Source organism: Leptopilina heterotoma, unplaced genomic scaffold, assembly GCF_015476425.1.
Source record: "Leptopilina heterotoma isolate Lh14 unplaced genomic scaffold, ASM1547642v1 Lhet_369, whole genome shotgun sequence".
Taxonomy (NCBI): Eukaryota; Metazoa; Arthropoda; class Insecta; order Hymenoptera; family Figitidae; genus Leptopilina; species Leptopilina heterotoma.
Window position 1 is genome coordinate 243,622 of NW_025111048.1, and position 12,583 is coordinate 256,204.

Below are 12,583 nucleotides of genomic sequence, written 5' to 3' on the forward strand. Positions count from 1 at the left end.
TTCTCATTATATTTGACTTATTTGTTTTCAAAAAATGTATTATATTAACAATTTTTTGTAATTTTTTAATAATTATTATTTTCGTTATTTATATATTGCAAATTTTTTTTTTTCATTTGAAAAATCAAATTCAACAAAAAAATATTTGATATTTACTTCTTTTTTTAACCGACATATTTTGTGACTCTCTCGAGGTGCTAAATATTGAAAGCACGAGGGAGCTATTAGTATAGAATAGAAGTTAGTTTCGTCGAGATTCATATGAAACATCGTCAATCGAGTTAAAATCGCAAAAGAGAGAGAGAGAGAGGAAAGATTTCTTATTGAAGTGAATTTTATTGTTTGTTTCTCTCTTATCTCCTTTTCAATTTTCGTGTGGAAATTCTCAAAATTATACATCGTAAAAATAAAAAATATTTTTGCAAGCTTTTTGTTTTGAATTTTATTTACAGTGCTGAAATAATCAACGAAGAGAATTATTATTTAACGCGATAATCTTTTTCAAGAGCCAACGAAAATAATAATTGGAAAAGAAAAATTGGATAACATCGGTGAAGCTGAATTTATTGAAAGTACAAGAATGCCTTGTGGCTCGCGCAACAGAAGAAATCGTCGTAATCGAAATCGGAAACAATTTCATCATCATCGACCCCCATCACCGCTGGAAGATAATTTTTCATCAAAAGATGAATCCCTTACCGATGAGAATGAGGAAAAACATAGCGAAGCATTTGTCGATTTATCGACAGATTTAGCCGAGGCAAATATTAATGGAAGTGCAATTAAAGTAACAACCGAGAATAATGTTGGTCTTCCCTGTGAGGATAATATGTCAATAACAAGATGGAGACCAAGAAGAAATAGATTTAAACTTGAGAAAAAAATTCTCGACACCGGAACTAAAATTTGTGAGATAAGAACCATTTGTAATTTACCAATGGAGGCGAAATTGGATCATATACCGGGAGTGGGAATTTTACAATCTGATGATATGATGACAAAAGTGACAATATCGGAACCACAAGAACCACTATTATCTGTGACGAACAAGGTCGAGACTCTTGGCGAACGAAAATTCGATCTTGCAATCTTGGCAGACAAGGGAAACAGCCTCGATATCCACGAGGTAAGCGACAGTGACATCGAGACTGACAATAGTCGGCATGCCATTGTCGTTGAAGCCGAATCCGATGTTGAACGTTCAACATCTGAGGAATCAAGTTTCGAGAAACGGGAAGACGAGGAGGAAATTGATGCCAATATGTCGAGGGAGGATGAGAAAAAATTGAGAAATTTCCTCGAGGGTCTACAATTGCCATCTTCTTCGTCCAATACTGACAAATGGGAATCATCAACACAAAAGAAGGAACGCAAGAAAAGACCTTCCCTCGAGTCTTATCCATCACAAATTCAGGATTCGAATAAACTCTTTATTATTCAAGAAGAAGGGGAAAAAGTGTCTGATGACGAGCAGAGTATTCGCGATTTCATCAATCAGGAAATTGGAAAGTATCGACGGGACGATGAAAATAAGAGGCGAAAATTAGAAGTACAAGTTAGTTCTGTTTGTGATAATTTTTCGAAAGTTGATACTCTTTTGGATGATTTGGATGATACTACAGAAGATGTTTCGAAAGAAGCAAAAGAAACCAGGGAAGGTTCTACCGAAGGTACTTCAGAAGAGTACCAATTTTCCAGAGCAAATACCTCAGGAGTAGATTCATCCGAACAGGTCCCAACAGCAGCACAAGCTTTTGAAGAACCTAACCCAAACTCCGAATTTTTTGATGATTGCGAAAATTTCAGAAATAGTGCAGAAGGTTCTAATCATGCAAACATTTATCCAGAACTCCCAACTGTTTCTGAAAAAGTTACATCAGACTTTAAAGAAACAGAAGTTCTTAAAGCAGATGAAACCATAGAAACTGTTGGTTTTATAAAGCCAGAAATTTTTGACGAAGGTATCAAGGATTTTAGAGCAGACACACAAAATTCTGAAGAAGAAAGTGCAACAACTTCTGAACTTGAAGGTTCTTCTGTACTTAAAGATTCTTCTCAACTTGAAGATGTTTCTGCTCTTAAAGATGATTCTGTACTTGAAGATGCTTCTGTACTTAAAGATGATGCTGTACTTAAAGATAATTCTGTACTTAAAGATGCTTCTGAGGTTCTTGACGATTCTTCTAGAGGAGCAAAAGATTCCAAAGAAATAACAGTAGAAAATACTAAATTCCTTCAAGAAAATTATAAGCATCCATTTTTAAAAACTTCGAAAGATGTTCTTGAAGATGATGAAGAAAAAACACTCGTTGTAGGGAAATTATTAAACGATACTAATCCTAAGGAAAACAAATTAAATTTTCCCAAAGAAAAATATTCATCATTGCAAAAGGAAAATTATCTCCCAACTGATTGGCAGTATAGACTGCAAAATATTCAAGATCGAAGATATCACCGACCTGTGCAAATTTTTACATCACTAATTCAAGATAACATCGTTAATGATATGTATGGTTCGAAACGACCACCAACACCTCCTAAACGTACAGTAAGTTTTTCGACAGAACCAGAAAGACCACCTACACCAGAAGACGATTACAATATACCAGAAATTTTTCCCTTACCATTAAGACATTGTAAATTAAAACAAGTACCAACACCTCCAATTCGTCAAAAATTCTCCCGAAATAAATTTCATCCCGAAAACTCTAATATTCTAAATTCTAATCCAATTGGAGAGTATTTTCTATCTGAACAACAATCTTTAATAGATCATCATGAACGGGTTCTTAATGCATATAAATTGACAAATTTTTCCGAACAGAAAACATTGGATTTTGTTCGTACTCTATTAACTGTTTTATCAAATCACGAAACATCGAGACAGGACGTACAGGATGTGTTGGCAAATTTCGATTTGAAACAACTTCCTGACAATATCCGCGAAATTGTTGACGATTTAATGGCTCCAAGTTTAAGTGGTTCTATCGAAAGTGACAGCGTCACGGATTTATGTAACGATGGTAATTTTGGCAGTGAGTCGAGCCTTGAAATAGCGCACGACTATGTACACGATGTGACGCTTGAAAAATTCTCCGAATCATCCCAATGGACCACGCCTGTTTCTAACGTCAATGTACGATCAAGTGAGCCAGACAACACTTCCATTAAGAAAGACAGTGATGATGAAAGTTATTCTCTAAAAGAGTCTCAGTGCCAAACATTGCCTCTTAACGGAAAGTCAGATGAGATAGGAAAATCGAACGAGTTGAATAAAATTTTTGATTACGATGATACATTAAATAACAGTCAAGAGCAAGAAGAATTTGTGCCAGACATTCATTCAGGAAGTTTAAGTCCTGATTCGGTCAGTAGTTCTGCAACGCCAAGTACGGCGAAGTACAATCCAAAAAGATCATCTTTAGACATCGATGATATTGAAACAGAAGAGGAGAGGAAAGATGATAAGAAATCTCCACAACCGAAGAGAAAATTAACTCTCCTAAAAACGTATGATGATAATTTTGAATCTGAATCTCCACAACCAATTCCTTATTCACCGGTTGAGGATCTGTATTATGTACCTCTAACAGAAAATATCACCACAAATAGACCCGATTTACTGAAAAATCTCTGCATCAAAAAAATATTGTCCATGCCCTATGGTCTACAAATAATTAACGAAATCACCCTTCCCAAGTTTAATATTTTCAAAAATTTGAGTAAAATTCAGGAGCATATTGAAAATAGAGAACAAAAAATGCAGAGATCAATGACATGGTTGGGTGTTCCGACAACTGAAAATCCGAATTTGTTAGTTTGCCTCTCGCCATCACAACAAACAACCGAAATTCGAAAGGATGCTGACAAACTACTGGACCTACACACCAAGTTCCTTAACAGACGCACCTATTGGGATTGTCAACCCAATAAACACAAGGTGACGCCCATGCAGTATAAAATTGATCTAACCCCAAGGGAAACTGAAAATAGAAATTCTAGAAAAGAAAAAAAGTACGACACCACGAATAGTAGAAATTTTGCCAACGAATATAAAGATTCAAGATTATTGAATATTATCAAGGAAAATCCAGTGCCTCGACAACAGTTATTAAATGTCGACGATTCTCAAGATCGTTTGAGGGTTACACGATTGAGTGATTGGCTGAACCTTGCGAGGCGTGATTCTGCTCATATCTCTCAATGGACGCCAGCATGTGCGCCTGGTGAACTATTAATAGAAAGCACGACGAGTCAACACAATTCTGATAAGGAGTATAACACACCACCGTCCATCAGTTGCAATACCCAATACAATGTGGGCGGATCATCGAGAATTCATACCAACAACGAAATTATCACTGATAATTCTATTTCTAGACGATTTCCTGAAACGAATCATTACGTTAATAGTGCTCTAATAATAAAATCATCCGATACAACAAATCGTTTAACACCACTACCCAAAAGTCCAATATCAATGAACAGTGCAATCATCGATAAATCATCAAAAATCGAATCCGAGGGAAAAATGAATTTCCACGATCAAAAATTGAGTGAAACGGTTCAAAAAAGACCTGTCACTGTTGATAGATCCTGTATCGATACAACCAGCATTTTCGATAAATCACCACCCAAGGGACATTTGGAGGCAAGAAAGTATCAAAATTTAGACAATGTAAAAATAGTCTCAGCTGCTGAAATAATGGACAATTTGAAACAATTACAAGCGAGTATGAAGGATCAATTGCAGGGTCGTAAGAGGTATTCACTTCCTCAGGAGTATTTCGATAAACAGTTGCGGTACATCGAATTGTTGGAGGGTGAACTTTGCAATGTGCTTTTCAGTGAAGAAGATATTATCCAAGAGGAGGAGGAGGAGGATGATTCGAGTGTTGAGAAAGTATTCAGGTCCAATAAATCCGATGGGGTACCGTCAAACAAAAAGTTTGTCAAGTTCCTCGATGATGACGATTCTAAAAAAATTATTTCTAATTTGAAAAATAGTGGTGTAAACAACGATAATCGTAGAGTTGTAGAAAAAATTGTAGAATTCCAAAAAGAGGAGGTAAAAATTGACAAACAACAACAGATTCTAATTTCTGATCTTGTCCAAAATGCTGACTTGGAGAAACATTTAGAACATCTTGTTGGGAAAAGAAATGCTAATGATGATTTGGAAAAACATTCAGAACATCTTGTTGAAAAAAGAAATGCTAACGCTGATTTGGAAAAATATTCAGAACATCTTGTTGAGAAAAGAAATGCAACTCCTGATTTGGAAAAAAATACAAAACATGCTGTTGGGGGAAAAAATACAAAAACTGATGAAGAGACTACAGAAGATAAAGTGCTCCAGTTAAAAAATTTGAATATTAGTCAGAATACAAATTTTGAGAACAACAGAGAATGTGAGAATGGAACTAATGATCATCATAATAGTGTAAATTCTAACGAAAATGAAAAATCTGCAACTAATCCGAAGACTACTGTCAACAACAGAGAAAATAAAACAACCGATGCTATAACTAACGAGGAATCTTGGCACCAAGATGCGAATCATTCAAACGTAACTGAATCTGATCGCAAGAAGACAGTAGACGATAGATCAAGATCGAACCAAGATCATAAGGAAACTATTGTCGAACAAGTGCAGAACGATACAATGTCAAATGATAAAACCATCATCGAACAAGTGCAAATAAAGACAATAATAACTGATGAAACTTTAACGGAAATTTGTCGAACTACAACAATAAAAAATGACGAAAATTGTCAAATTAGTGCTACGAATGGTCACAATTTCCAAAGTAGTGCAACGGATGGTAAAAATTGTCAAATTAGTGCAACGGATGGTAAAAATTTCCAAAGTAGTGCAACGGATGGTAAAAATTGTCAAAGTAATGCCAGAGATTATCAAAATTCCCAGACTACTACAAAAGATGATGGAAATCTTCAAACCACTACAATAAAAAGTGTTGAAAATTGTCAAACTAATACAAATGATGATTGCAATTGTCAAACTACTGCAATAACGAATGTTGATAATTGTCAAACTGATACAACAAATGTTGAACATTGTCAAAGTACAGCAACAAATATTGAACATTGTCTAACTACAGAAACAAATTTTGAAAATTGTCAAACAACTACAACAAATTTTGAACATTGTCTAACAAAAAAAAATGTGGAAAATTGTCAGAAAATCGAAACAGATTTAAAAGAAGAAATTCATGATTGTGAAAAAATTAAGGAACGTCCAATATCAATTGTATCAGCACTGCCAATAAATGGTGAAGTTTTTCGAAAACAAATGTACGACGAATATTGTCATAAAGTATTGGAGAGGGAAGAGAGAAAGCATCATAAGCTTGTAAAGATAAGCTCCCACCAAGACATTGAAAAATCTGATAAGCAACTTGATAATATGAGTTTAGTTGAAAAGGAATTTATAGCGAAGGCAAAAAATAGAATGAATAAATTTGGAATTAATCTTGATGATAGTGATACGGATGGATTTTGTAATGGTGGTGATGGTGGTAGTGATGATATAGTTGAAAATGAAGATTCGATCAAGGCCAGGTGTTTTGTGGATGGAAGGGAGGTCAAGGACGCGAGCAGTTTACCAAAACATCTACAGGAATTTTTGCAGCTGTCCAGTAAAATTTCTTACGAGGAGGTGGAGCAGGTGTTGGAAGACGACGGTGAGTCGTGTATAGAAAAAAAAAAAAGGATTTTGCTGTGTCGTTTTCGAATTGCTGCCTTTACCTCCTGTCCAAAATCTTTTCACCTGGCCTTTTTTGAAAACAAAATAAACTTACGCTCTTAATGAGATATGTGATAGCTTTCAGTGATTACGTTTTTGTTTCTTTTTTTGGATTACTGTTTTTAACAGTTTTACTAACAACCTAATTTATCGAATGTTAGGAATTTTCCCTTTTTTCGCCAAAGAATTTTTTTCCATTTCCAAAATAAAAGTTTTTTTTTTAATTTTAGCATTGATTCGTGATAACAGGAATTTTTATTTACCGAACAAATTTGATAAATAAAAAATTGTAAAGTTAAATGAAACAAAGTTGACAAAAGTCAGGGAAGTTAGGGAATTCAGGGAAGAGGCAGGGAAAGTAAAATTGGTCAAAGAAAGCAGGAAAAAATAGTAAAAAAAAATAGTAAAGAAAAAAGTAATAAAAAAGTACTGGGAAAATTAAATTTTTAGAATTCATAAGAAAATTTTTGAATTTTGGTGCATTTTTTTATTTGTCTAGTAAACAATGAAATAACTACGAATTCTATTACGAAACATTCAATTTTTTCTATTTCTGACAATAATTTCTTTTTAAAGAACTTAATTCTTCAAGAACTATATCATAAAATTAATACTTAGAAATTATTTAATTGATAATTTTACTTAAATATATTTCAAAATTAATTGAATTTTGAAAGAGTTGCGTTTACAGTTTTTATGAATAGATGAAATTTAAAAGGTTTCAATTTAAAAATTTTATGAAATTTCAATTTTAAATAAATTAAATTAAAAATTTTATTAATATAAATTCTTCTGCAATTAGTTAAATTTTTTAATATATATTTAATTAATTATTAAAAATAATGGATTTATAGAATAAATTTAGTTAAAAAAACAAAAAAAATTGAATTTTGGAGAAGTTACAATTGATTACAAAAATTCAATTCTTTTCAAAAGTATTAAAATTCTTCGAAGAAATTCAATTATGTTCGAAAAATTAAAAAAGTTTTAATCAATATTTCAATTATCTTTATAAATAATAAAATTCTTGGCAAAATTTCAATTATTTTCAAAAATTTTCCTCAATTCAATGATTTCCAATGTTTACTATTTTAAAAAAAATTTTCCTAATGAATTCAATTATTTTTATAAATAATAAAAATTTCAAAGGTATTCAATTATTTACAATTTTTTTTATTAATTTTTTCGCAGTAATACAATTATTTTCATAAATAATAAAAGTTTTTACAGGAATTCAATTAATTTTGTAAATAATAAGATTCTATTTAGGAATTCAATTATTTTTATTATAATTTTAATCAAATTCCTCGAAAAAAGTAAATATTTTTAAAAGTTTTATTAAAATTCTTCAAAAGAATTCAATTATTGAAAAATTTGTTGATAGAATTTTATATGAGAATTCAATTTTATGTAATTTTCAATTATTCCATAAATTATTTATTTTTGTATTTAAATGATTTAATTCTCGTAGAATTTTCTAATAAAAATTTATTTATAAATAAATTTCAGTTAAAATTTTATAATTTTTTAATTTAAAGAAAAATTTTTTTTTTTAATTTTTAGAAATAATTGAAAATTAAAAAAGTTTTAAATTTTTTGAAGTTTCGTTAAAAGGTTGAATTTGAAATTTTTGAAAATCTTAATTCCTATGAAAAAATAATAGTAATTATAACTAAATTCATTTGAAATAAAACTATTTGCGTTTTTATAATCCTAAAATTTTAAAGACGAGTAAAAAGAAAATTCTAAATGTAGAAAATTTAAAAAATGTTTGTAATCTTAAAAAAGAAAGAAAAACTTGGAAATTCTAAATATAAAAAAATTAGAAATAGTTTTGCTCTTTTTTGTGATTTTAACGATGGGCGGTGTAATTTTTTTTTTTTGTTTGATAAAACTTTTTCAATCATTTGGAATTCTATTTGCGGAAAAATTTGAGTTTATATGTGAAGTGTTTAAAACTAATTTTCAACAATTGGATTTGAGAAAAAAGATTTAATTTAAACGATGAATTAATTTATAATCGTGTTTTGTTGAACTAATAATGTAATTAAAATGAATACAAAAAGGGTTTTTTTTCATTGGCGTTGTTGATGTTTTTTTTATTTTTTTTTTATTTTTTTTTGTTTGACATGAATTCAGTGTATTTATGTTAAATAATTAGGGAGCATTCAGAAAATTTAATGAAGCGTACACTCGTGGCTTGTTTTCTATGGACATGTTCCATTTGTAAAAGAACTCGAGAGCGACGTACCATAATATAAATTATGTCACGTTACGTCACTTGTCCGTCAAACACACCTCGATCCACTCGTCCCGTTCTCGGATTACAGGGAGAAAATTGTATATATATATTTATATAAATTGAATGTTACACACGTTGGATAAAAAAGTATTGTTTGATAGTCAATTTTTTTTCTCTTTCTCTCTACGATTTAACGCCTTTTTTTCCTAATTAGTAAAACGCAATTAATCAAAATCAAATTATTAAAATTTTAACCCCTTTTTCATTAAAAAAAAAATGTAAATTTTTCATTATTTTGCAAAATTGTATAAAAAAACAAGAATAAGAAATAATGAATTTTTAAAAAAAGAATCTCTTTCGATAATTTTAGTTTTTAATTTTTCTAGCTGATTTCATATAAATTTGGCTTAAATCAAATTATTCTCATTGATTCTTAGTAATGAATTTAAATAATTTAAAATTATTTTCTATTTTTGAAATATTCACCGAATAGAACTCAAAAATTATTCTTATTTATTAATATTTTCATAAATAACTCATCCCAGAATTATAATTACTTTCTTTTACAATTTTAATCGAATGCCTGGAAAAAATGTAATTATTCTTAAAAATTTTATTAAAATTCGTCAAAAGAATTTAATTACTTAAAAATTAGTTTACAAAATTCTTTATGAGAATTCAATTTTGATAAATGTTCAATTATTCAATAAATTATTTATTTTTGTATTTAAATAATTTAATTCTCATAGAATTTTCTAATAAAAATTGATTTAAAAATGAATTTCAATTAATGGTTTATAATAAATTAAATATTAAAAGCATTATGGTGTACATTTTTTAGAAACAAGTTGAATTTTGAAAAAGTTTTGAAAATCTAAATTTTTCATACTTTTAACTAATAATTCTGTGGAAAATTAATTTTTTTAAAAGTTTAATAAAATTTTTGGCAATTTTTTTTTTTTTAAATTATTTGAATAATTTAGAATTATTTTCTATTTTTGAAATTTTTACCGAATAGAACAAAAATTATTCTTATTTATTGGAAAACTGAAAATTAGCATAGGTCAGTTATGTATATTTCTATTTTTTTTCTTTTTTATTCAAAATATTCTATTTCTCTCAAAGGAGAAATATCGAACGCGACTTTTGAATGTTTCAAGAATTTAAAGTGAAAAATTTGCATATGAAATTTGGATAGAAAAAATAATATATATAGAAGCGAATGACTGTATTTTAAATAATAAATTTGATATAAATTTTAAAAAAAATTTATTTTAAATAATTTAATCAACTGAAAGGACAAATAATTAATTAACTATTTCTAGAGAGCGTAGAATGTTTTATTATTTACTCACACTTGTTTAAAGGCAGACGATATAATTATCTAGAATTTTGGATTTAGAAACGACAATTTAAACTCTAGAGTGAAATGTTAATGGGATATGGTAGTGGTCATTAAAAACTATATATATATACGTCACGTTGAAAGGTACTTACAAAGTCAGAATTGATATTAAAGAGTAACTATAAAAAATCTATTTTAACATTTTTCAAATCCTTGAAATTTTTCTTATATTCCATTTATAATTTAATTTTTTTTTTTAATTTTACTTTTCATTATTTAATTGTTAAATTTTCCCTTTTTTAGCTCGTATTTATTTTTCATAATTTTTTTAATATTTTTTTTAATTTTACCTATTGTTCGTGATTTTAAATCAAGTAAATTATTTTTTAATAAATAAATGACTAAATTTATTTTTATTTACTTTTATTTTTTATTTATTATTCATTATTGATTTGTTTTTTCACTTCAAGATTATTTAATAATTATCTATTGTTGAATTAATAATGATAATAAAATTGTTTATTTCTAAAAAAATAGTCAAAAACAATAATTAAAAGTTTCGAAATGTTTGTAGTATTTTTTAATTAGTAGAAAAAGACAATTTTAGTCAGACAATTTTGCTATAAGTAGAGGAGAAGAGTTTAAGTCTGACAAATAATTTTTTTTAATTCTTTTAATCGGTGGTAAAAACTGTCTTTCATTGAGAAATGTTTTAAAATAAGTGAAATTTTTCTTTGCCGTAGAAAAAACTGTTTTTGCAAGACAAGAATTTTAGAAGCCTAGAAATTTTTAGTTTAGTAGAAACAGTCGGTTTTAGACAGGCAGAAATCTTTTTGGTTGTGTAATTTTTATGGCAGTAGTAAGAGTAGTCTTTAGTCAGACTTTTCAAATTTTTTGTAAAACTTCTCCAGCAGTAAAAAAGATATTTTTAATAAGACAATTTTTTTGGAAATTTTGTAATTTTGTTGCATAGTGAAAACAATGAGTTTTAGTAAGACAAATAATTTTGTTTCTATTTATTTTTATAATCAGTAGTAAAAACTGTTTTTGTCAGACAAAACTTTTTAAATTTCTGGAATTTTCATTATCGGTAAAAAAATTTTTCTGCCAGTCAATAATTTTAAAATTTAAAAACATTTTAGTTCAGTAGTAAAAGTCAGTTTGAGGCAGACAGGAAACTTATAAAATCGTGTAATTTAAATTTCAGTAGTAACAGTCTTTTTTAGTCAGACTAATCAATTTTTAGTAAATTTTTTTCATCAGTAAACAAGACATTTTTAGTAAGCCAATTTTTTGTAATTTTTGTTATTTTCTTGCACTAATGAAGTCAAAGAGTTTTAGTCAGACAAATAGTTTTGTTTACAGTCATTTTAAAAATATTATTGTAACAAAAACAGTTTTTACTACAAAAACTGTTTTTGTTTTGAGAAATGTTTTTAAATTTTTGTTATCAGTAAAAAAATATTTTTACCAGTCAATAATATTAGAAATAAAAATTTTTTGATTTAGTAGTAAAAGTCTGTTTGAGTCAGACAGGAAACTATTAAAATGTATAAATTCTATTTCAGTAGTTATAGTATGTTTTAGTCAGACATTTCAATTTTTTGTTAAATTTATTTAGTAGTATAAAAAATAATTTTAGTAAGACAATTTTATGGAAATTTTTGTAATTTTGTCACTAGTGGAAACAAAGAGTTTTAGTCAGAAAAATAATTTTGTTTCTATGCTTTTTTATAATCAGTAGTTAAAATTGTTTATGTTAGAAAAGAGAGTTTAAATTTTTGCAATTTTCGTTATCAGTAAAAAAAATATTTTTGCCAGTCAATAAGTTTAGAAATAAAAACTTTTTGATTTAGTAGTAAAAGAAGATTTTAAACAGACAGGAAATTTTTTTAATTCTTGTAATTTTAATGCTAGTAGTAAAAGTAGGTTTCATTCAGACAGAAATATTTAAAATAATATTATTTTTGCATCAGTGGTGAAGGTTAGTTTCTGTCAGACTTTCTATTTTTTTCTTGAATTTGTCAATAGTAGTAAAAGTCCGTTATAGCCAGACAATTATTTTTAAACTTTTATCTAGTTTTCAGTATAGAAGACACCAATCTTTATGAATTTATAATCTTTTTTTTTATTATTTATCAGTTCTTAAAATAGTAAAGCCAGCTTTTTTAGAATAAAAATTTCTAAATTTAATGAACAACGAATAAAAAATAAGATTAAATTATTTTTT

The 12,583-nt window shown here is 28.2% G+C and overlaps 1 protein-coding gene across 1 annotated transcript in view; it reads left to right on the top strand.

Moving 5' to 3' along the window:
- Positions 1-446: 446 nt before the first annotated feature.
- The window catches only part of LOC122505799, an 81,887-nt gene continuing 69,750 nt past the window's right edge, over positions 447-12,583 (top strand). The window contains exon 1 of the mRNA XM_043617640.1: positions 447-6,704. Within this exon, the coding sequence (XP_043473575.1) occupies positions 581-6,704 (6,124 nt within the window). The 5' untranslated portion in view covers positions 447-580. The remainder of the gene's footprint in view (positions 6,705-12,583) is intronic.